Genomic DNA, 25,966 nt, shown 5'->3' with positions numbered 1-25,966 from the left:
TGTGCGAAAACTGCCCCTTTACCCTATAAATATCTCTGTATCCCCAAGCCCGGTGTGCCAGCTCACCAAAGCTCCGGCTGAGGTTCTGCTGGGCACCCACAGGCGCCTGTGTCTCAATAAACACCTCTTGCTTTTTGCAGCCAGTGTTTCGTGTGATTCTCCTTGGACAGGGAAACGGGGGTCTTTCAGGAGTTCTCTGCAGGCAAGCCAGCAAGCTGGGCAAGCAAACAGGATGGGTATTCTTTCAGAACAGTGGAAGCCCCACAGCTGGCCTGCAGAGGTATTTCCAAGAGGAAAGAGCTAAAGCTGGCACTAGGGCACTGAGGTTCTGGGGCTGGGGTTGTGGGGTTGTGCTCAATGGTAGAGCACTTGCCTAGCATGCATGAAGCACTGGGTTCGATCCTCAGCACCTCATACAAATAAAGGTTCATCAATATCTTAAAAAAAAAAAAAAAAAGCTAGGAGATTCTGATTTGGGCCCAAAAGGGTATAGAAAGAGTTTGAAACAGAAGTGACCCCGCTTAATACACACACCCTTTGCCTTTCATCATCCAAACTGCCAACTATCCATCAAAGGAAATTCTGATTGTCAGACAGGAGGACAGTGCAGTTCCTTACCTTCTAGAAGAGGCCGGTAGTGCCGGCCCACCAAAGGCAAGGTGCGTCCTCCAGGTCGCGCCAAAGAACCCATGTAGCGCCCAGAGAGAACGAAGGGTTACTGGCTCGCGCCTGCGCAGAGCGGACCACGCGGAGGCGGCGGGGGCGGGGCTGCCTCAGGCTCCGCCCCCATGCGCGGCCTGAAAGCCGCGGGGAAGAGCTTTACCACCCTCACAGGCGGCGCTGGGCAGAGGCGGTCGTGGCAAGATGAATGCAGGCTCAGACCCCGTGGTCATCGTCTCAGCGGCGCGGACTGTCATAGGTGAGTGACTGGCGGGTAGGCGCGGGGTCCGGGCCCCCTGCGCTTCAGTAGTCGGGCCAAGGGTCGGGCCCGTGTGGTGTGGGAAAAGGGTGGACAGGAGGGGCCATAGTCCGGTCGCGACCCCCAGTACTGCGGGAGGGCTCCAGCGCCCTGCGCCTCCCTAGCCCCGGCCTGCGGCGCCGCCCCTTGCTCACCTGCTGCGCTCGCTCCGCCCCTCGTCCTCGGATTGGCTCCTCGTGGTAGAGCCACTGTGCTGCCAAGCCCTCCTATTGGCTGGCACAGGGAGGCGTCTTCTTGAGAGACCCCTGATTGGCCAGCTCCGGGACACGCCATCTGTCAGCTGTGGTCGCTGGGGCTGAACCACTGGTGGTCTGAGCCCAGGCACTGGGCGGAGCGGGTCTGGTAAAGCGACTGTCAGCTGTGGTTGCCTCCACCTCCTTAGTGGGGCAGAACCCTTGGCAGCGTGGGGCCGCATCCACACCTTCCGTGGTCTTTCTAGATGGCGCCCATCGCCCTGGCTCAGGCTACTGGAGTCCCGAAGCGCGTGGTGGGCTTCTGCAGCGCGCCCAGGGTTCAGATCTCTGCTCTCTCCACAATTCTTTGTAGGCTCATTCAATGGTGCCTTATCTACTGTGCCTGTCCAGGACCTGGGCTCGGCTGTCATCAAAGAAGTCCTGAAAAGGGCCACAGTGGCTCCGGAAGAGGTTTCCGAGGTTATATTGGGACATGTTTTGGCAGCAGGTAACTCCTGAGTGACCTCAGGAAAGGATAGGTTTATTAGAAACAGCCCCGCCCCCCGCCCCGCGCGCACACACCACACACAATTGCCTCCATACATTTGCCCCAAATTCCCCCTGCTAGGATTTATCCTATCTTCCTTCTCCCAGCCTTGTAACTTCTTCAGCTCGGGATTCGGCTTCTTTACATGCTTTTCTTGAATGTTCCTACATCACTAACCTACACTGCCTTTCCATTCCTTAGAAGCAGGGCCAGCCTGATACATAGAAGAAATGCATTGTCCTCCACACATCAGTGAAAATGTATTACATTCCTCCTATGAGCCTGCACTGTGCTTATCACTGTCTGGAGGAAGATGAGTCCTGAGAATGCCCCCATGGTACTTCCAGTTCCTGCTGGGTTTATAAATCAGTGATCAGTGACCATACCTAATTTGACATTAACACTCATTTTGGGGATCTAGGAGTGTAGCTTAGTGGTAGTGTTACCGCTGTTGACCGGTGACGAGTTCTTGCTCCTCGATGTTGAAGAATAACACCAAAGAAGCACGCGGAGGCAAGGTCAGAGTAGAAATTAAAAATTTATTAAAGGACAGAAGAAAAGACTTCTCCCGGAGGAAGAAGGGGACCCAGAAGGTGGAATCCGTGGAAGTGCAGTTGTCTCCCCTTTTTATAGTTCTTTCAGTGATGGAATGTAGGTTGGAAGGCCTCAGGGGTGGGACACAGGTGGGCCAAAGAAGTAGTCTGAGCAGGAAGGACTTCATTATCACTTCTTTGTGATGGGCTGTCTTCAAATCTGCTGGGGGCTATTCATTAATACTTCTTCCAGGTGGACTTTGGCCTAGGGCCTCTTCAGGACTTCATTAACATTCCATGAGTTGTCCTGTTTTCCCTGAGTCATTCCCAGCATGGCCTCCATTTTAGATTTCACTCGGTATTAGACCTGATTTACCTAACTACACTGACTACCTAACTTTAAATCTGGCTTCAGTAGAGTGCATGGTTACCATGTATGTGGTAATGGGTTCACTTTCCCGCACCAAAAGAAACAAAAATATTAGTTCATATTCACTCAATACTATAAATTCTAATTAATTGTAGTAATAATTCATAATACCCAAAACTAACTTCTGCCCCTACCCAGGCTGAGACCTGATGCATTTATCTGTGTACAGGTTGAATATCCCTTACTCAAAATGCTTGGGACCAGAAGTGTTTTCAATTTGTTTTTTTTGTTTTTTTTTTCAAATTTTGAAATATTTGCTTATACATACTGAGATATGTTGAGGCTGGGACTCAAGTCTGAACATGAAATTCATTTATGTTTCATATATGCCTTATTCACACAGCCTGAAGGTAATTTTATATAATATTTTTAATTGGTTCATGAAAAGTTTGTGTCACAGCTAAAGATCCTGGAAGGTTTTTTTTTTTTTCCCTTGGGATCCTGACTTTTAACTTTGACCTGTCACATTAGATCATGTGTGGAATATTATGACATGTCAGCACTCAAAAAGTTTTACATTTTGGAGGATTTTGTATCTTCAGAACAGACATACTCAACCTATATTTGCAGTTCCTCTTCCTAATTCTGCTCAGCTTCTCCTTATGAACCTTAAAAGATTTGTATGAATTGTGACACTTTATCATGACTCTCCAAGACTTTAAAGTATGACTGTAACAACCTCAGCCTGATTGTGTTCTGGCCCCTTCCTCCTTCCTGTTTTCCCAGACCTGTAATTCAGATTTTTTCATTTTTCATAGGGTGCTTCACTACTGGTTTCTCTCATACCTCCTTCCATGTTTCATTGACTTCTTTTTTTTTTTTTTTTTTTTTGATACCAGGGATTGAACTCAGGGCCACTTGAGCACTGTGCCACATCCCAGCCCTATTTTCTTTTTGTATTTTATTTAGAGACAGGGTCTCACTGAGTTGCTCAGTGCTTTGCTTTTTGCTGAGGCTGGCTTTGAACTCACAATCCTCTTGTCTCAGCCTCCCAAGCTGCTGGGATTATAGGTGTGTGACTGATACCTACCCAGCTGTTTCACTGACTTCTATAGTATATCTTACATAATTATGATAAAAATAAACGGTTGTGGGGGTTGGGGCTGTGGCTCAGTGGTAGAACACTTGCCTAGCATGTGTAAGACACTGGGTTCAAACCTCAGCAGCACATAAATAAATAAAATAAAGGTATTGTGTCCATTTACAACTAAAAATGTAATTAAATAATTTTAAAAATTAAAAAAAAATATATGGTTGTGAACTTGGGCATGGTGGTGCATGCCTGTAATCCCAGTGGCTGGGAGGATCACAAGTTGAAAGACAGCCTCAGCAACTTAGAGAGGCTCTAAGCAACTTAATGAGACCCTGTCCAAAATAAAAAATTTGAAATGTGGCTCAGTGGTTGAGTGCCCTTGGGTTCAATCCCTGGTAAAACAAAACAAAAAAACCCAGCTTTGTTTATTGAGGGCCTACTAAGTGCAGGGCCTCTAAACTCTATGCTAAGTGTTTCCCTTTTGCCTCACTTAATCCTTTTAATAAATGTGTTGAATCCTAGTATCTGCATTTTACAAATGAGTAAATGAGACTTTGAGAGGTCAAGTAACTTCCCAAGGTCACAGTTTGAAGTGGAGGTAGCACATGGACACAGATCCACCATACTTCTTAAACCAGGTATCTTCCACAATCATGTAATAAATATTCAATGAGCACCTACTGTGTGCCAGGCACTAATCAAACAGTTAGTGATAAGCACTGTGTCAGATAGGAATCCTCATTTTCATTCTATTAAATGCTTGCACTATTATGTTCAGTAATCATTTCCTAAATTTAGGGTTTTGTCTTTTTAAGGTATTAAGAATTTCTTTGTGGAGGAGAAAGCTTCTATCTGTTAAATAGCTGAAGAGCAGCACAAGGCAATATATATTCAAGGTCTAGACTGACTCATGGAGACTTATAGGCCTTTGTGCTTTCAGTGCAACTTAGCTGTGGGCTTTCAAAAAGTGGCAGGTGGCATAGTTGGCAATTTTACATGTAGTTGCACCCTGATATTTTATCTTTCTCCTTGATTGTGTAGAGTCTTCTGTTCTTCTTCCAGGTTGTGGGCAAAATCCTGCTAGACAAGCCAGTATGGGTGCAGGGATTCCATACTCTGTTCCAGCGTGGACCTGCCAAATGATCTGTGGGTCAGGCCTAAAAGCTGTGTGTCTTGCAGCCCAGTCTATAGGGGTTGGTGACTCCAGCATTGTGGTTGCAGGAGGCATGGAAAGTATGAGCAAGGTAAGTCCTTTGAAAAAATGCCTCTCAGTGACCTCTCACTGATAAACTTGTGCCCATACCATTGCAGAATAAGCTGATGCGTATCAGAACTGGAATCAATAGTAAGCCAACAAAAATTGGACTCAACCTTGACCCTACCTATGTGTGTATTTGTCTTCAAATTGGAAGGGAAATTCCATTTGAAGAAAAAACCTCTCTTGGGGCTGGGGATGTGGCTCAAGCGGTAGCGCGCTCACCTGGCATGCGTGCGGCCCGGGTTCGATCCTCAGCACCACTATACCAACAAAGATGTTGTGTCCGCCAATAATTAAAAAATAAATATTAAAAAAATTCTCTCTTCCTTTCTCTCTCTCTCTCTCTCTCTCTCTCTCTCTCTCTCCCCCCCCACTCTCTCTTTAAAAAAAAAAAAAAGAAAAAACCTCTCAACTGGAACAGAACCCATTGTTTCCAAAGTATTGTTACTGAAGCATATAGTATTTTCTAAATCAAACTCATAATGTTAGTTGTGTCCTTGGTTTTAAATTTCTTTCCAATTTGAAGAAAGTCAAATTTAGATGTTAAATTTTTTTAACATTTATTTTTTAGTTTTAGGTGGACACAATATCTTTATTTTATTTTTACGTGGTGCTGAGAATCGAACCCAGTGCCTCATGCATGCTAGGCGAGCGCACTACCACTTGAGCCACATCCCCAGCCCCTAGATATTAACTTTTATCTTCCTGCATATGACAAGGAGAAACCCAGGGACCAGACTTTGTTGACCTTTTGGAGGTAAACAATGTGGAAAAGAGAACCGAAAAGCAGTGCTCTTCTCCAGTAGGTTTGCCAGGTGGGAATTGTCTCACTAAGTCAATCCTCTAATTGGCACAGAGGTGAAAAGACAAAGGATATCCCCTGCTTTCTACTGAGGCGGCTCAGGTCTGATCTGGGAATCCACTAGTCGGAGGCCAGTTCTCAGCTATTGCAGAGTCAGAAAGAGGCAGAATGAAGGTAGCAAAAATGATCAGTGATTTTGATGGGATCCTATGATATACTTTCTTAAGTGCTTTTGTACATATCGTCACAAAAGCCCAGTAGGATTGATGATATTATTCCCAATTTACGGGGAAGAAAATTGATGCCCAGAGTCGGCATTTAAGCACAGCTTTTGTTTTGTTTTGTTTCTCTGAGATGGGTGTTTTTTGTTTTTTGGTACCAGGGATTGAACTCGGGGACACTTGACCACTGAGCCACATCCCCAGCCCTGAGTTGCTTAAGGCCTCACCATTCCTGAGGCTTACTTTGAACTCTCGATCCTCCTACCTCAGCCTCCCGAGCCACTGGAATTACAGTCAAGTGCCACTGTGCCCAGCTTGAGAAGAGGTCTTGCTATGTTTTCCAGGCAGATCTCAAAATCCTGAGCTCCTTTTGAATCAGCTTCCTGAGTGCTGGAACTTGGGCATGTGCCACTCTGCCTGGCTAAATACAAGTCCTTTGGATCCAAGCCCATTACTCTTTCCATTCGGTTACAGGTGCCAGTGAGTTGGTGGAAGTTAAGAAATTTCTACCCAGAAATCCCTCTTATTAGTCAACCTACTTATTCTCATTGTATATATTATGTCTCCTGTCAAAATAAGTAACACATTGTTAGCATTACGGAAGTCCTTAGGTGAATGCTTCAATTTACAGATAATTAGTTCCCTCTCTGGAAAGAATAATGGGATTCTGCTTCTTTTTTTTGAGGGGGTGGTGGTACTGGGAGTTGAACTCAAGCCCTCTACCGCTGAGCTATATCCTCAACTTCTTTTAATTTTATTTTGATCTTATTAAATTGTGCATTCTGGCCTTGAACTTTGATTCCTCCTGCCTCAGCCTCTTGAGTAGCTGGGATTGCAGGTATGCATCACTATACCTGGCTACAAATGGGATTCTTAAGGAAATAAGACACCAAATGGACAGGGTTGAGGGAGCCGTAGTGGTGGGTAGGTGGGAGAGTAGTCATTCCCCTTTTTTTGGACCAGGGATTGAACCTGGGAGCATTTCGTGCTGAGCTACAGCCCCAGCCCGCCTCTTTTTTTCTTTGCTTTTATTTTGAGATAGGGTTTCGCTAAGTTGCCCAGACTGCTTGAACTTGTGATCCCTTTGCCTCAGCCTCCTGAGTAGCTGGGATTACAGGCATGTGCCACTGTTTCTGGCTTAAATCCACTTTTATTTCTTGTTTCCAGGCTCCTCATTTGGCTCACTTGAGAACAGGAGTAAAAGTGGGGGAGATGCCGCTGGCTGACAGTATACTCTGCGATGGTCTGACAGATGCATTTCACAACTACCATATGGGTATCACAGGTAAGGCAGAGGTAGCTGAGCATACACTAACTTTAAAAAGGTTGAAACAAGTCAACCTCCAGATCCAGCAGCCAGCCTACTTGACCTTTGTCTTAACTGGAAAGCTGAGTGTGGAATGGCACCCAGAGGACACTGATAAGTGTATGGTGTTCAGTACTTTATGGTGATCAGCGGCTGGCTAGCCTACATTTCCTTTGGGCCTCATGCCAGAAAGTGGTCACAGTTGTAGATGCCAGTGTTCAGAACAGGGCTTTGGAGGATGGAGTGTATTCAGGCAAGGAAGTAGGCCGTGCCTCCCAAATGCCTGCGGCTAACTGACTCCACCCTTAAGTTCCCACACAGTGTCCTCCAGCAGTATGTCCCACAGGCCTGGCAGAAGGCAGATATCAGTACAAAATGTGTGGCCACAAAGTGGGCCAAGAAGACTGAAGCCAGAGAAAAGAAAGCCAAGATGACAGATTTTGATTATTTTAATACACGAAGGCAAAGAAAATGAAGAGAATAATCAAGAACAAAGTAGGAAACGAAAAAGGGCAGCACTCCGGAGAGTGTCCCCTGGAAATCCACTTGCTGGAATGCTGCTGGTGTAGCTTTTGCTGCTGCTGCTTGAACCTCCTCCTAACCCCTAAGAGTCCCGTTTAGTCCCTCGTCCACTTTTAGGTCATCTGTCTTCAAGCTTCAATACTTTCTTTTGTTTAATCCACTGTTCTTGAGGCTTTCAAATGAATTTTTCATTTCTTTTCAAAAATTTCTCTTTGGTTCTTTTTCAAAATCTTTATTTTTGAACTGCTCATTCACATTCTGCATTGTTTTCTTCAATTCATTCAACTGTTTGAGTGCTTAAAAAAATCATTCTTTTGAATTCCTTGTTTAGTATTTCATCCACTTTAATATTTCTGAAATCTGTTATTATGGAGTTATGAACTTTAGGTGACATTACCTTTTTTTTTCTTCTATTTCTTGTATTTCTATGTTGAGATTTGCAAATCTGTTGGGATTAATCTCTCTTCCACTTTTATGTGGTGTCCTTCTTAGTATGAGGCTTTCTTCTGCTAGCGAAACATGGGATATTGGTTTGTTGTATGTGTTGAGTTTATTTTCAACTGGACTCCATAGTGTGTAATCTCCCTGTAGCTTCTTTAGTTGTGATTTGTGGGTTTGCACAGGGTGTAGTGTTTCAGAGTGGGCGATACCATGAGACACTCTGGTGCTTGAGAGTGGTGTGGGCAGCACAATATGTGGGATGTGCCTCTGTGGCCACTTCTACCATGAGAGTGGCAGTCCTATCAGGAGCTGGAGATTTCCAGATGCTATTCATAGTAGCTCTGTTATAAATGATTATGATGCTGGCTGCTTCCGTTGTGTTGAAGCACCTGAAGCTCTTTTTCTGGTACCGGGGATTGGACCCAGGGACACTTAACCACTGAGCCATCCCTAGCCCGTTTTTTAATATTTTATGTAGAGATAGGGTCTCACTGAGTTGTTTAGGGCCTCTGGGATACAAGTGTGCGCCACAGCACCTGGCCCTAAAGCTCTTGTTCTCTTTACTGGAGACTAGTGCAGATCTGGGTGCTTCACCAGGAAGGGCAGCGGCTGGATTCACACGGCTCCTCTGTGGGAATCGCCTTCCGTCCTACCAGCCCTGTACAGTGGGTCAGGTATGGCTGTGGTTGATGTAGAGAACCCACTTAGATGCGATGTCAGCCACTGTTGTGCGTCTTCTCTCTGCACCACTGTGGAGGTTTCTGCCTGGGAGCCAGCATGGGGACAGGTTCACAGCTTAGGGCTCATGTCCCTCTTCTTTATGTAGAACTTTCTGCCAGGATTTGAGCGGGCTTCTGTTGTAGCTCAGAGGCTGAGCGTCTGTCCTAGTGTGCATGAGGCCTTGAGCCCAATTTCAGCACTGGAAGAAAAAGAGAGAGAATAAAGCAAAACGAAAACAGACAAAACACCAAGGGGAGAATACTTACATAAAAAAATAAAAAGGAGAAGGAAGAGAAAGATAATGATACAAATAGAAATAAAAAGGAAAAAATGAGAAAGGCACTTAAAAGTTTAAAATGAAATAAAGTAACAGACTAAAAGAAAATAAATAATAAAAAGTAACAATGACAAAAAAATAACAGGAGTCAATAATTCCTCCTGGCCAAGGTGCTCAGGAAATGCGAGTGAGGGCTGCTGGTCCTGAGCTGTGCCCGTCATCTCCCTGGGTCTCCTAGGGTTGGAATCCACCAAGTACTGGGTGAGGGTCGGGGATGGGGGCTGTAGTTTGCTGGAATTTCCTCAGCTCTCAAACCAGTTGGGGTGCATGCAGGCTGTGTCAGATCTTTCTTGCCCAGTGAGTTAATGCAGACGTCGGCTGTGCCAGGGGTATATTCTCTTCAGAGGTTTTAGCTTGCACATCCAGGGCCTGGCAGATGCTGGGCTGTGGCAGTCAAGAACTTCTCACCAAGTTTGGGTGGAAAGCCACCTGTCCCAGGAGTATATTTGCTCTGGAGGTTTTTAGTCTGTGACCCAGAATTGTGGCAAATGCCAGAGCCTCCCAAAGTGGGAGTGGCAATTGAATCACTGAGTTCTGGGCTGATTGAGGATCCCGGGAACCAGGTGATCTGCTATCCTCAATCCCAGTGCCTTCAGACCTGGGCCCTGCAAACACCAGACCAACTGGTATTGCTCCCCATCACAGAAGCCAGGTTCACTGAAACCACTGATTCCAGAGTGCTCTCAGCACTGTAAAGCTCTTGGCAAGTTTGTGTTGGCGACACTGCCCCAAACCAGGAGTGTCTCATGTGACTGCATTTCCAGTCAACATAGCGGGGTGTTACTGGAGAATATAGGTTTTTTTTGTTTGTTTGTTTTTTCAGTTTTTGGTGGACACCACATCTTTATTTTATTTTTATGTGGTGCTGAGGATCGAACCCAGCGCCCCACGCATGCCAGGTGAGCGCATTTCTGCTTGAGCCACATCCCCAGCCCTGGAGATTGTGTTTATGCCAGCTTTTGTACCCCTACAGCAGTATAGTTGCATATAACAGGATCTTTCTCAAGATGGCTTCTGGCTGTAGCTTCTGAGAGGCTGGGAATGCACTGAATTCCTTCTCTGAAGCTGGCTTATTGTGCGGTCTCCAGGTCACTTATTTACTTAAGCTATTTGTCCAAAGGTTGCAGCCTTCCTGGTCATGCTGCGACTCTGTTTCACCTTTACCCCACCCCCCAGTGGGGAGCATCCCCTTCCCCAGTCGCCCCGTGCCAGGTGCTGGGGTCTTCTGCTTCTTTTGCTTTCTTATTCTCCCTGGTTTCTGGTTTTCGTCAGGTTTGGTTTTCTTTGTCAATATCAGTGGTCACCATGGCCACTTTCCCTCAAGCAGTTACATTGCTGTTGTTTTGTTTCTTTTCTGTGGAGGAACAGTTAGTGCATGGGGACCTCTACTCTGCCATCTTCCCAACTTGCTAATCATTTTTATATCCCTACTTAGAAATGCATAATTCCTCTTTAATGAAATGAAATAAGTATTCTCTCCACTTTGTGAATCCTTGACATCCAGATATGTTAGAGATGGGACCTACTTGGATTGGGGATATGGCTCCGTGGTTAAGTGGCCCTGGGTTCAAACTCCCATACCTCCCCCCCAAAAAAAAAACCCAATAGTAATAGAATTGAGATGTACCCCAGGTTTTCTGGATCAGTCCCCTCATTTACCAAATGAGGAAACAGGGCCTCCAAAGAGTGGTTCTTTCTGTAGTAGAAGCAGTATCAGATACAAACCAGTACTTCTGGTATGCTGAGAGCCACAGCCGAGTAGGGATGGCGCCAGAAGGAGTGGTTAAGAGGTGAGCCAGCAAGCCATTAAGATGATGATAATTAAATTATAATTGCTGTGACTGGATGATGCTGGATTGAAACAGGCTGTGTATTGAGTTGTATATGGACCCCTGTGTATTGAGTTGTATATGGACCCTGCTGTCCGACAATAGGGCAGCTTCTGCTGCCTCAGGCGCCTGCTACTTTGGAGTCCCCAGTGGAGTTCTCGTGGGGTGCCCGTTGAGTTCTCATGGGGTGCCTGTTGAGTTCTCCTGGGGTGCCCCTTGAGTTCTCATGGGGTGCCCCTTGAGTTCGCGTGGAGCCCAGTGGAGGGTGAGAGAGTTCCCGGGGAGGCGCGTGGAGTGCTGGTTGAGTTCGGGCAATAAAGTTGTTCCTGTTGGAACCTACAAGTGCCTCGTGGAGGCTCGGTTATTTTGTGCCCTGCCAGACTGCGGCACTGGTACTTAACTATTTTTTTGCACTCCACGTTACATATTAACCAGCTATCTAGAAGGCCCCTGGTTTTATGTTTATTGACAATGCAATTGGTAAATCAAAATAACTCATGCTTTTTTTTTTTTTTTTTTTGGTGATAGGAATTGAATGCAAGGACACTTTGCCACTGAGATACATCCCAGCCCTTTTAAAAAATTTTATGGTGAGAGGGCCTTGCTAAGTTTTTGAGGCTGGCTTTGAATCTGTGATTCTCCTACGTCAGTCTCCTGAGTTGGTGGGATTATAGGTGTGTGCCACTGCACCCATCTCCATATTTTTTATTGGGGTACTGTAGTTGTATGCAATGGTGGAATTCATTGTTACATGTTCCTACATGCACATGACAACATGACAATATTATTTGGCCAGTATCATTCCCCAGTGGTTCTCCCCTCCTGCCTCCCCCTGTCTACCACGCGGCCTGCGCAGTGGTTTCATTAATGAGGTTCTAGGCATAAAGTTAGTTAGACGAGATCGAAATAAAAACACAAGACTCAATTACCTTAATTCTATTGCTAGGTCCGAGACGGCTCCCCTCTCTGGTTCGCTCCTCTAGCCGCCCAGCAGGGCAGCAAGGATTACTCAGGGCTAGCAGGAGAGAGAGAGCGAGCACGCCGGGGAGTAGCCTTTTATTAGGGAACCAGAGATTCAGGGGAGAATTCCATCCAATGAAGGTTGAGGGGGGGCTGCACTCCAAGGTCAGGGTCAGCGATTGGGTCCCCGGGGTCAGTGGTCAGGCACACCCCCACACGGATGGGCTCTCTCATCAGGAGAGGGACGGGAAAAACTTCGACATGTGCCAAAGTGCCTCAGACCCTCAACGGGAGGCACCCGATCACGTGTGAGAATGGCGTCCCACATATTCCCCCTTTTTTGTCTTAAAAATGAGGCGGCGGTTCATTCTCTGGAGTTCCTGGATTCTTGATTGGAAGACTCGCCATCCTATAGTTACAATACAAAAGAGAATTAACAGCAAAGAGAATAATCCAATAATGTACCAAGCGGAGTGTTTAAGAATATTTCCAGGATTGAATCCATTTAACTCCTTCAATATTTGGTTAGCCAAAGAAGAAGGATCTGAAAAATCAGCTTTATTATTTTGAATGTCTTGGATATGGTGATGAAGTTCCAGAATATCCAAGCTATTATTACTATTTTGCCAAATACCTAATAAATGGTTTTTAACCTTCTCCCAATCCCAGAGAGAAGCATTGTATTTGGCAGCTGTAACACATACATACTTATAATTAGCATGGCATTTAAGCCTTTCCTTAAATTTTAAGGCTGAAAGTTCATTACCTATGTCTATAACAGTCGCCTCTAAGGCATTTAATTTAGTCTCAATCCTTTCATCAATATTTACTTGATTACGCAGAGCCTTGGAAGTATTTTGAGCTAAATTATTAAGAAATTTTGCATGCTGAATATTTTGAGACAACGTCAGAGACGCAGAGACTGTTGAGGCAATAAATGAGACCAGTGCTAACACACCAACAATTATGACTCCAATAGCATGTTTAGGTCTTGTTAGCTGAGCATGAATTTGCTGCAAGACTTGTAAACCAGCATCAGCATACCATGGCTCTGAAATATTAGCAGGTAATAAAACAAAAGAGGGCTGATGAAGTATCAGCACTCCTTTTCCTCCATTATACCTAGTAATACAATTGGTTAGGTTGCACTTATTACAAGCAATAACATATCTGTCACCCATCCATTTAACTTTTACATTTCCAATAATTAAAACATAAGGAGATTGGACACAAGCTCTTAAGCCATAGCAAGATCCCTCTTTACAGTTCTTGCCGACAAATTTTGGTAAAGGCTTATCTGTAAAATGTAAATACTCTGAGGCAGCAATTAAGCGCCAAATATCTTTTTGAATACCTCCTTCACTATAAGTCAAAATATTACTGACAAATCCTGCAGGTGTCATAGCAGAATTTCTTCGTAATTGTCTTTTATCAATCTTTGGAGACCAGTCTAAAATATACCCACTATCTTTAGACACCTTATGTTGTACAGGAAAGGCATTTACACAATCCATCCATTTAGGAAAGGTGCCGATCTCAATTATAGAACTATTTAGACAGTGGGATATCTGTGGAGGTTTTGCAGAAATGACTGGCTTGTTATGGGAAAGTCCCATTTTAATTACTGATCTAATATTAGGTTTTAAGTCCCCATAAATAGAATTATTTGTCAGTCTAGGTTTACCAATCGCTGTCTTTTCTTCGAATGATACTTTCAGACAGCCAGCATGTTTATCATGTGACCAACACAAAGGTAATTGGGCACTGTAGCCAGAATAATTAAATCTAGTCACATGATTGGGAGTAATATGAGTATCTGTAAATCCTCCCATCATGAATGAGTCATTAGTAAATACTGGAATAGATTCTCCAGTCCACACAGCTGGGTGTACCAGGGGTGGATCTGGGAAATATGTCCAATAAGTGTCTACTTGATTCCCTTTTACCTGACAGCCCAGTAGGGCAATTATTGTCGCTACCATCAAGACTGGGGTCCTGTTCTTTCCTAGGCGTCGAAGTATTTGGGAAGCCTGGGTTGTTAGCTTCTTTACGTCTTTCCACGAAATCAGCTTTTCGACTGGTTCAATCTGGTCTTTCTTCATCCTTTTCCGAAATCTCCTCCTTCTGGGTAGTGGCTCCTCTGGGTCGATCCTCAGTCGCTTGAATCTGGGTTCTATCTCCTCCATGTCTGATAGCACGTTCAGGCACCCAAATAGGACGGAAGGCACCTTCTGGGAAGATACAAGCATGGCCTTTTCCCCACATTATTACCGGATCTGGACCCTTCCACTGACCAGTCTGTAAGTCTTTCCACAGAACTCTGCCTAAGGGGCCTGTTACTGAAGGAGACATTTGTCTCTCAGCAGCAGTGTGACCTTCTGCATCACAGTTTAAAAAATTTAAAACAAACAAGGCATGATTAAGGCTATTTTGGGGAGTGACAATCCTATTCCCCCCTTTTAATTTTTGTAATTGAAGCTTAATAGATAAATGAGCTCGTTCCACAATGGCTTGACCTTGGGGGTTATAAGGAATTCCTGTTTTATGATTAATTTTAAACTCTTGACAAAATTGTTGAAAAGAAGAGCTTACGTAAGCTGGAGCATTATCTGTTTTAATCTGCATAGGGCACCCTAAAACGGAAAAAGCTGCTAAGCAATGAGAAATTACATGTTGAGCATTTTCCTTAGTACGTGCTGTGGCAAAAATAAATCTAGAATAAGTGTCCACTATGACATGCACATAACATTGCTTACCAAATTGAGGAATATGAGTTACATCCATCTGCCATATCTGATTTGGTTTTAATCCACGGGGATTTACCCCTGATGGCAGAGATGGAGTGTGAATAACACACTTTGGGCATTGGCTTACAATCTGACGAGCTTGTTCTCTGGTAATACTAAATCTTTTACGTAAGCTAGAAGCATTTTGATGATGCAAGGAATGGGAAGCTAGTGCACAGTCATATGAAGACATCTGTTGACAAAAGGCTACTAACTTATCAATTTTGTCATTACCTGAAACTAGAGGTCCAGGAAGATTAGTATGGGCTCGAATGTGTCCTATGAAACATGGGTACTTTCGCATTAGCACTGTCTTTTGTAAATTATGAAATAATTCAAATAACTCCTGTGATGAAGTAAACCCAATCATTGAAGTTTCAATATTTTTGGTAACTCCGACTGCATATAAGCTGTCAGAATAAATATTAATAGGCTCATTTGAAAAGTAATCTAAGGCACAGATCAGAGCTTGAAGCTCTGCTCTTTGGGCAGAAGTATAAGAAGTTTGTATCACCTCTGTGTGAACACGACTGAAAAAACCTGCCTTACCGGAGTTAGAACCATCTGTGAACACCGATAAAGCTCCCTCTATTGGATAAGCTCGTACAATTTTTGGAAAAATGAGTGATGTTAATGATGCAAATTGTACAATCTTATCACGAGGATAATGGCTATCTATCTGTCCAGGGAAATCAGCAAAAGCTATCTGCCAATAGTTAGAAATTTGAAAAAGCCAGTTAGTTTGTTGAGCAGAAAATGGAATAATTATGATATCAGGCTCAGATCCAATTAATTGTAAAATCCTAGTTCTACCTTTAATTACTAATTGAGCTATAGAATCATGAAAAGGAATTAATGTTTTTTGAGGAGAGTGGGATAAATAAATCCACTCAATAACTCCTAATCTTTGCCATATGGCTCCTGTTGGGGTATGCTCAGTTGGAAATATTAATAAATACACTATTTCTTTAGGATCTATTCTAGTAAGCTGTGCATTTTTAATTGCAACTTCAACCTTTTTCAAGGCTGCCTTAGCTTCCAAAGTTAGCTGACGTGGAGAGGTTGGAGAAGGATTCCCTTGTAATATCTGAAATAAAGGACTTAACTCAGAAGTAGTTAGTTTTAAGGATGGCCTTAGCCAATTAATATCTCCCAATAATTTTTGAAAATCATTAAGGGTACGTAACTCCTTAACTCTTATCTGAAGATTTTGAGGACGGATTGTACGTCCTTGAATTATTTGACCTAAATATTGAAAAGGAGACACCTTTTGAATTTTTTGAGGAGCTATACATAAACCCATTGCTGTAAGTGAAGCCTCTAACTGAGTAAAAATTTCTGAAAGTGTCTCTGGATTAGCATGAGCCAATAATATATCATCCATAAAATGAATAATATATGCATCAGGAAAGCTATTACTTATGGGATCTATTGCCTGATCAACGTATTTTTGACACAGTGTAGGACTATTACGCATTCCCTGAGGAAGAACCTTCCAGCAATATCTCTTAACAGGTTCCTTAAAATTAATTGCTGGGACAGTGAAAGCAAACCTTTCACAATCTTCAGGATGCAACCTTATAGAGAAAAAGCAGTCTTTTAAATCTATTACCATCAAGCTATAATCTAAGGGAATGGCTGTGGGGGAGGGAAGTCCTGGCTGTAATGATCCCATAGGCTGAATTGCATGATTTATTGCCCTTAAATCCTGTAGTAATCTCCAATTTCCTGACTTTTTCCTAATAACAAAAATAGGTGTGTTCCAAGGACTAAGCGTTGGTTCAATATGACCAGCCTGAAATTGTTCCTCAACTAATCTATGAATTATTTTAAGTTTTTCCCCTGAGATGGGCCACTGAGAAATCCATATAGGCTCCTCTGTGAGCCACGTGATTTTTTCAGCTGTCTTACGGATCGGGGAAGTACTCAGGGCCCCTAGTAAAAATTTTGGTTTGGAGCATTTACTAATCTTTGTCGTGGAGACTGGCTTGTAAACAGATACTCTTCCTGAAAGGTCTCCCTATCATCTCTAGGAAAATACCTCTGATTAACTTCCTCAACTGACCTTATAGAATTTGGAGTAACTAATAATAATCCCATTTTGGTTAAAATATCTCTTCCCCATAGGTTAGCTGGTAAAGACTCTAACACATAAGGCTTAAATACTCCACGGTTCCCATCAGAATCTTCCCAATGGAGATAGTTGGCACTTTGAGCAGGCTGTGAAACCTGTCCTATTCCCTCTAGGTTAGCTGGTGCTACATGCAAAGGCCAGTTTCTAGGCCAAAACCAACTAGACAATACCGAAATATCGGCTCCTGTGTCGATTATTCCTAGAAAATTTTTATTATTAATTCTAAGTTTTAATAAAGGGCATTCTTGTCTTACTAACTGTGACCAATATACTCTGTCCGGCTGCTTAGAAACTGAATCTGCCGGCAGGTGCCTTTCAGAGACACAAGGCAATAATATTAATTGGGCAAAAGTATCCTTTGGGGTGAGTCTTAGGGGATAATTGGCTTTTACAGTAACATATAGCTGTTCTTTAAATCCTGAATCTATCACACCAGGTATTACCTCAATGGCTCCCTTCAAATTATTCCGTCCCAAAATTAAACCTACAGTATTATCAGGAAGCGGCCCGAAAATCCCAGTAGGAATTTGTTCTGGCCCCGTTTCAGGATTTAATTCAACTGTCATTGAAGGTCCTAAGAAAACTGTCTGTGATCTCTGTCCCTGTCCCGGTAAAAATCGCGGACTGTTCTGGTCGGCGCCAGTGACGTCACACTGTGCGACCTTCCCTGGAATTCCCCGTATTGTTGCTCGGCTCCCGCCAGGAGGGAATGATGGCGGCGAGAAGGCGGGCTCATCCGCGCCATCTGAATCCTCCACGTGGGGCTGCAAGTTTAAGTTCACATTTCTAACCTTTGGCTTGGCCCTTAGTGCCTTTGTTTTTAAATGGCTTAAGGGAAAGGGAATTAACTTAGCCTCAGGCTGATTCTCCATTTGAATAGACCTAACAGCTCCTTGAATGCCTTTTAAAAGGTCCTCAGGGGGCCGTGAATTTTGGCCCATAAATTTTGGCCCATATATTTAAAAAGACAAACTTCTAGAGCTGTCCATGTTTTCTGTATATTTTCAATGCCTCCAGGTAATTCATTAGAAATACAAACTCTCTGTAACTTCCTTCCTAATTTCTCCCAAGTAAGTAAATTTGGAGATTCCTGTTCACAAAACCAAGGACAATATTCACCTACAATCTTTAAAAATTGTAATAACTGAGTTTTCTTTATCTGTTTCCCTTTCTGATTAATTATACTGTCTAAAATAGTCAGGTACATTTCCTTATCAGAAGAAGTTGAATTTCCCATTTTAATTAATTTAACGTCTCTTTCCTTCAATAACTCCAGGTACTTTTGTGACCCAAACGTCACCTCTTCCTTTATCTTTATCTTTTTCCTTTATTTCTTTATTTCCTTTTTCCTTATCCTTATATCTTTTTTCCTTATCTTTATAGCGCGCTCCCACTCAATCTAACTAATCTAGAATGCCCCCCTCGTGGGCGCCAAATCTACCACGCGGCCTGCGCAGTGGTTTCATTAATGAGGTTCTAGGCATAAAGTTAGTTAGACGAGATCGAAATAAAAACACAAGACTCAATTACCTTAATTCTATTGCTAGGTCCGAGACGGCTCCCCTCTCTGGTTCGCTCCTCTAGCCGCCCAGCAGGGCAGCAAGGATTACTCAGGGCTAGCAGGAGAGAGAGAGCGAGCACGCCGGGGAGTAGCCTTTTATTAGGGAACCAGAGATTCAGGGGAGAATTCCATCCAATGAAGGTTGAGGGGGGGCTGCACTCCAAGGTCAGGGTCAGCGATTGGGTCCCCGGGGTCAGTGGTCAGGCACACCCCCACACGGATGGGCTCTCTCATCAGGAGAGGGACGGGAAAAACTTCGACATGTGCCAAAGTGCCTCAGACCCTCAACGGGAGGCACCCGATCACGTGTGAGAATGGCTTCCCACACCCCTGGCTCTTTTCTTTACTCTCCTGATCTCCCTTTGACTTTCATGAGATTCCATACCCTACCACCTTTTCCTTTTTCCTCTCCACTTTTGCATGTGAGAGAAGGCATAGGACCCTTGACTTTCAGAGTTTGGCTTATTTCACTTAACATAGTGTTCTCCAGTTTATTTATTTTCCTGTAAATGATATAATTTCATTCTTCTGTGTGGGTGAATAAAACTGTATTGTGTATATGTACCGCATTTTCTTTATCCAGTCATCCATTGACAGACACCTAGGCTGTTTCCCTAGTTGGGCTATTGTGAATTTTGCTACCATCAGCATGGGTATGTGTGTATGCTATAGTATGACGACTTTAATTCTTCAGGATAAATACCGAGAAGTGGTATAGCTGTGTCACATGGTTCCATTTCTAGTCTTCTGAGGAATCTCTGCAGTGATTTCCATAGTGGTTGTACTGATTTACAATCCCACCACCAGTGTAAAGGTGTTCGTTTTTCTCCACATACTCTCAAGCATTTATTATTGTTTGTATTCCTGATGACTGCCATTGTGACTGGTGTTGATGAAGTCTAAATCTCAATGTAGTTTTGATTTCATTTTCCCAATTGCTAACTTTGTTGAACATTTGCATGTATTTGTTGACCATTTATTTGTATTTCTTCTTTTGAGAACTGTCAGTTTAGTCAGTTTAGTTCATTTGCCCATTTATTAATTGGGTTCTTTGGTTTTTTGGTGTTAAGTTTTTTTTAGTTCTTTAAATATTCTGTATATTAATCCTTTGTCAGAAGAGTAGCAAAGGTTCTCTCCCATTCTATAGGTTCTCTTCATATTGTTGGTGTTTTTCTTTTTTTCTGTGCAGAAGCTTTTGATGCCATCCATATATTAATTTTCGGCATTATTTCCTGAGCTTTTAGAGTCTTATTGACAAAGTTATTGCTTGCACCTATATGTTAGAATGTTGACCCCACAGTTTCTTCTAGAAGTTGCAGTTTCTGATCTTATTCCTAGGTCTTTGATCCAGGGTAGAGCTTGTCTCAGTATTCTACATATGAATAACACCATTTGTTAAAAAGGCTGTTTTTTTTCCTCTAGTGTTTTCAGCACCTTTGTCAAGGGTCACATGACTGTATCTGAGTGGGTTTGTCTCTGTCTTCTATTCTGTACCATTGGTTAATTATCTGTTTTATGCCAGCACTTACAGTTTTTGTTACTATAGCTCTATAGTATAATTTGAGGTCAGGTATTGTGATGTTTCCAGAATTTTTTTTTTTTTTACTTAGAATTGCTTTGGCTAGGGCTGGGATTGTGGCTCAGCAGTAGAGCACTCACCTAGCACATGCGGGGTATTGGGTTCCATAAAAATAAATAAGTAAAATAAAGGTATTGTGTCCAACTAAAAAAATATTTTAAAAAAATTGCTTTGGCTATTCTGAGTCTTTTATTCTTTCAAATGAATCTTAGGACCGCTTTATCTAGTTCTGTGAAGAATGTCATTGGTATTTTGATGGAGATTACATTGAATCTGTATATCGATTTTGGCAAAATGACCATTTTAACAATATTAATTATCCATGAGCATGGAGGGTCTTTCCATTTTCTTGGGTTGTCTCCAATTTCTAATATTCATTGTAGAGGTCTTTCATCTCCTTGGTTAGGTTATTCCTAGATGTTCATTTACTTGTTATTGGTCTGCTTAGGTGTTTTTGTTCTCTTAATTCAACTTTAGTAGGTCATATATATCTAGAAATGTATCCATTTCTTCTTGGTTTCCAATTTATTGGAGTTTTCAAAATAATCCCTAATATCCTTTGAATTTCTGTGATGTCTGTGGTGATTTCTCCTTTTTCATCTCTAATTGTATTAATTTGGGTCTTTTTCTTTTGTTAGGCTATGGGCTAATCAATCTTGTTTATCTTTTTCAAAGAAAAAGATTCTTTGTTCATTGTTCCTTTTTATATGTTTTTCTCAATTTCATTGATTTTTGACTCTGATAATTATTTCCTTCCATCTATTGGTTTTGGAATTGGTTTGTTCTTTTTCAAGACCCTCGAGTCAAATGCATCATTAGATTTATTTGGGTTCTCTATGATTTTCTTTTTCTTTCTTTCTTTTTTTTTTTTTTAAAGAGAGAGTGAGAGAGGAGAGAGAGTGAGACAGAGAGAGAGAATTTTTTTTTAATATTTATATTTTAGTTCTCGGCAGACACAACATCTTTGTTGCTATGTGGTGCTGAGGATCGAACCCGGGCCGCACGCATGCCAGGCGAGCGCGCTACCGCTTGAGCCACATCCCCAGCCCCCTCTCTGATTTTCTTATGTGACGTGACACTCAGCTATCTTTCTTCTTAGAACTGTTCTAATAGTGTCCCAGAGGTTCTGGTATGTTATATCACAATTCTCATTGGATTGTAAGAATTTTTAAATTTCTCCCAATTTCTTCTATCACTTATTCATCATTCATAAGTGTGTTGTTAAATCTCCATGTGTTAAAATAGTTTTTCTAGTTTTTTTTTCCTAATTTCATTTTATTATGATCAGATAAGATGCATGGACTTGTATCTTTTTCTCTGTGTCTGTGTATATGCTGAGTTGCTTTGTGGCCTCAAATATGTTCTATTTTGGATGTTTCCATGAGCAGCTAAGAAGAAAGTATATTAAGCTGATGTCAAACGAAATGTTCTATAGATGTCTGTTAAGTCCATTTGATTTAAATTTTTTAGGTCCAAAGAATCTTTACTGCATTTATGTTTGGATGAGTAATATACTGATGGGAGAGGTGTGTTGAGATCATCCACTATTATTGTACTGGGGTTGAGGCTTTAATTTCAGTAGTGTCTGTAAAGGCAAACTCTTCTTTTTGATATAAAACCAGTTAGTCCATATCAAAAGAATGTTGGCATTAGAAATCATGAATGAAAGCTAAAACTAATGAAGAAGTTTAATAAGAAGATATTTTCCTAGACTTAGAACAACTTCCCATAACTTACTGATTAATTATAAATGGAAAAATAGTACCTGTAGAGTTAGAAACCTGGCAGATACCACTGTAACCAGGGACCAAATCTGACATCATCTGGGATACATTGATTACTTTCATGTCCTGACAAGATTCCTGAAAGATCATGCCATGACAAGATTCCAGAAAGATCATGCCATCATTTGGTGGTATTCTGCCTTTAAGCAAAATTGTCACATATAAGCTTGAGGAAACATGAGACAACCCAAATTGAGGACATTTGATAAAGTAGCTGGCCCATGCTTCTCAAATTTAACATGCACAAGGCCCTGGGTTCAAATTTCCAGTTAAAGAGGAAAAAGAAAATGTGTAGTTCAAAGTCCTTTTCATAGAGCAGACCATGCTGAAGAATCTCAGAGCTGGAAGAGCAAGTTTATGAAACACAAAGGTAGTCTAAAGAATGTTCCAGATTAAAGGATACTAGAGATGAATAGTTAAATGATGTAATACATACTCCTGCATTGGATTCTGTACTGAAGAAGAAAATATCTTCCTATTGACTAGTAGGATGATAGGTTAAATTTGAATAGGGACCAAGAATTAGACAGTAGTATTAAATTTTCTGATTTTTATAACTGTGGTTATGTTAAAAAAAAAAAGGCCTTGTTTTTGGGACATGTACACTGAAATTAAAATTCAGGGTGAAAGGACAGTGTATCTCCAGCTTTTACTCAGATGGTTTGGAAAGAGAATGTTAAAGCAAATGGGGCAAAAATGGCCTGAGTCATTGCAGCATTTTCAGATCGCTGCCAGGACAGGGCATTGCAGACAACGCCCAGCATTGCACCTCAGCCCACTAGGAAGCCTGCTAGTAGGTGTGGTCTGCACTGCTTTAAGTGTGGACAGCTTGAACTACCAAAAGCCAGTTTATGAAAATGTTGGGTTTTACTTTGTTTTTCCACAGCTGAAAATGTAGCCAAAAAATGGCAAGTGAGTCGAGAAGATCAGGACAAGGTTGCAGTTCTGTCCCAGAACAGGACAGAGAATGCACAGAAAGCTGGCCATTTTGATAAAGAGATTGTACCAGTATTTGTATCTTCTAGAAAAGGTGGGTAATAAAAATTATAATTTAAACCTTGACCTATTTATAGTAAGAATCATATATAGGAATTTTTATACATTTTTATCTTAGGTTTTTCAGATTGCAAGGATATATCCTGCTTATATCTGAATGTAGGGGAGAGGAGATGCTGTATTTATGGGTCATGGTAACATAGAAAACTGTTATCAGCCATTGGCTTGTGAGATTATTAAGGGGCAACAGCTGACCTATTTCCCATATAAGCTAAACTAAACCTTCTCAGAAGTCAACATCCATTAATTCCTGTTGCTTCTGTGTGTGACTCATATTCTAGAGAATGGTCACATGCCATTGTCTAACACAGAATGCTGCAATCAAGTTCCTTCATTGATAACTGACATCTCACCTCCAGGCAATCTTGAGATTGGCTGTTAAGACTTCCTGATTCACTCAGTTTTAACCAGCCAAAAGTGCTACGATGCAAACTCTAGCACCTTTTGCTTTTACATCTCCCTCAGGAAAGGTTACAGATTTGGAACATATAGTAATTGTACTTTTCTTCTACTGGAATGAGTGGGTATATATTAACAATCTTTCTGCCAAATATGAATCCTCATTTCTGGGAAACCTATCATTCCCAGGACAATCTAAATCTTGGCTTCTCTTCTTGTAGGTCTCACTGAAGTTAAAACAGACGAGTTTCCTCGCCATGGGACTAACCTTGAAGCCATGTCCAAGCTAAAGCCCTACTTTGTTACGGATGGAACAGGAACCGTCACCCCAGCTAATGCTTCAGGTTCAATTTTTGATGGGTATCTGGGGAGATATATTTTCTGCAAGGTCTAACAAGTGAAGTGAATACCTTTTTAATACACAAAATGGTTCTTAAAATTCATTTTAGTTTAAGGAAGAATTCTATTTGATCATTAGCCTATATTGAATTTGATTTCTTGGTAGTCCAACTAGACATAGAAAATACAGTATAAGGCTGGGGAGTGGCCCAAGCGGTAGCGCGCTCGCCTGGCATGCTTGTGGCCTTGGTTCGATCCTCAGCACCACATACAAAGATGTTGTGTCTGCCGAAAACTAAAGAATATTAAAAATTCTCTTAAAAAAAAAAGGAAAAAAAGATATACAGCTGCCTTTATGCTTTTCTAATACAGAAATTCCTAGTACCCTTCTGTGATTCCTGAGTATATTTATTCCAGTAGAGACTTCCTAAGTCTCTACTACTCCACTGCTATAACCTCTCCATTCTTTCTCTTTTTCCCAATATGGTAACTGAACCAAGGCACTTTACCAAAGCTGCAACCACAATGATTTTTTTTTTTTTTTTGACAGGGTCTCGCTAAGTTGCTCAGGCTGGCCTTTAGGTTGTGGTCCTCCTGCCTCAGCCTCTTATGGTTGGAATCACAGGCACATGCCAACATGCAGGGTCAAACATACCAATTCACTTTTTTTTTAGTGTTGGGGCTCAAACCCAGGGCCCCATGCATGTTTCACAAATGCTCTACCACTGAGCCACATTCCTAGCCCCAAATGGCTTTTCTACCCTATAAAGTCTGAATTGTGGCAAATGGCTTTGCCAAGATGGCCAAGTAATTTAATGTCTTCAAATGGAAAAGTGAAATTCTTTTAAGTAAAATTAATGAGCATCGTGGAAATCAAGTCGCTTACATTTTATAGGAATGAATGATGGTGCAGCAGCTGTGGTTCTCATGAAGAAGTCAGAAGCTAACAATCGTGGGCTTTCACCTTTAGCAGAGATTGTTTCTTGGTCACAAGTAGGTGTGGAACCTTCCATCATGGGAATAGGACCTATTCCAGCCATAAAGCAAGCTGTAAGTGTAACTTTAGATCTCATCCTTCACTCTAGGTAAGAACTCTTTAGACCAATAATCTGTGTTCCCGTATTCAGTTCACTTCACTTCTAATTTCTGCTTAGTCTTCCTACTACTTGGGATGCCAGGATTGTGCTTGGTTTTGTCAGGTTTCATCTGCTCTTTCCCTTTGTAAAACACAAGTCCTTATTGGTAGCTTTGTTTCTTACCATGAAGAGCAGCATTCGGCTCTTTTCTATTCCATCACCTTACATGGACATGGACATGACTGATGCTACTGGTTCAATATTTATGAATCTGGAATTTTTGAGGGATGTTTTTAAACAGCACACCCTTAACCTTTTGGATAGAATTAAATCATTGGGCTGATCTAGGAACACCACATAGTGGTAGTTTAAGAGATCCTTAAATGTGGAACATTATCTTCGTAAGTCAACAAACAAGGTTTAACTTTAAGGCTTTCAACCAGACCTATATCCCATTTATCTTTCTTTAGGTTGCTAAAGCAGGCTGGTCCCTGGAAGATGTTGATCTGTTTGAAATTAATGAACCCTTTGCAGCTGTCTCTGTTGCAATAACTAAAGAACTTGGATTAAACCCAGAGAAGGTAAATAAAAAGAAAAATCAGTACAATGAAAATATGAAATAGGGTTGTCCGCTTGGCAGTGGATGATATTGGGACAGATTAATTACAAAATAACAAAGGGGGACTGCAGTTGTGGCTCAGTGGTAACGCACTTGCTTAGCATGCGTGAGGCACTGGGTTAGATTCTCAGCACCACAAACAAATAAAGGTCCATCAACAACTAAAAAATATTTTAAAAAATAACAAAAGGTTGTCACCAATGCATACCAAAGGTTATGATTTTATTTCTAAGCAGTCATGATGAAAATTGAGCTTGAAAGTTTTGACACTTAAGTGGACAAAGATATTTGGGATTTTAACCTCTATCTGGAGATCAAGGATCTAAGAAGAATCTTTTTCTTCTTAGGTCAACATTGAGGGAGGGGCCATCGCCTTGGGCCATCCTCTTGGAGCATCTGGCTGTAGAATTCTTGTGACGCTGTTACACACATTGGAGAGAACTGGTGGAACCCGTGGTGTTGCTGCCCTGTGTGTGGGAGGTGGGATGGGAATAGCAATGTGTGTTCAGAGAGGATGAAATACTTAACCACATTGTGATAAC

At 42.0% G+C, this 25,966-nt stretch overlaps 1 protein-coding gene across 1 annotated transcript; it reads left to right on the top strand.

Annotated features, from left to right (window-relative positions):
* The first annotated feature begins 733 nt into the window (after positions 1-733).
* Positions 734-25,947, top strand: LOC144251517 (acetyl-CoA acetyltransferase, cytosolic). The gene is made up of 9 exons (XM_077794386.1): positions 734-919; positions 1,526-1,660; positions 4,758-4,939; positions 7,144-7,261; positions 22,822-22,965; positions 23,612-23,734; positions 24,625-24,779; positions 25,276-25,386; positions 25,772-25,947. The coding sequence occupies exons 1-9, from the start codon at positions 865-867 to the stop codon at positions 25,940-25,942; spliced, it is 1,194 nt and encodes a 397-aa protein (XP_077650512.1). The 5' UTR covers positions 734-864; the 3' UTR covers positions 25,943-25,947.
* Positions 25,948-25,966: the final 19 nt, after the last annotated feature.

Source organism: Urocitellus parryii (assembly GCF_045843805.1).
Source record: "Urocitellus parryii isolate mUroPar1 chromosome 8 unlocalized genomic scaffold, mUroPar1.hap1 SUPER_8_unloc_1, whole genome shotgun sequence".
Classification (NCBI taxonomy): Eukaryota; Metazoa; Chordata; class Mammalia; order Rodentia; family Sciuridae; genus Urocitellus; species Urocitellus parryii.
This window is presented reverse-complemented; position numbering and strand designations above follow the sequence as displayed.

Excerpts from the sequence above, each read along its gene's own strand:
- LOC144251517 (XM_077794386.1), top strand. The coding sequence starts at position 865 with ATGAATGCAGGCTCAGACCCCGTGGTCATCGTCTCAGCGGCGCGGACT. Across the intron at positions 4,940-7,143 it reads GCATGGAAAGTATGAGCAAG|GCTCCTCATTTGGCTCACTT; the intron begins GTAAGTCCTTTG and ends TCTTGTTTCCAG. Across the intron at positions 22,966-23,611 it reads ATTTGTATCTTCTAGAAAAG|GTCTCACTGAAGTTAAAACA; the intron begins GTGGGTAATAAA and ends CTCTTCTTGTAG.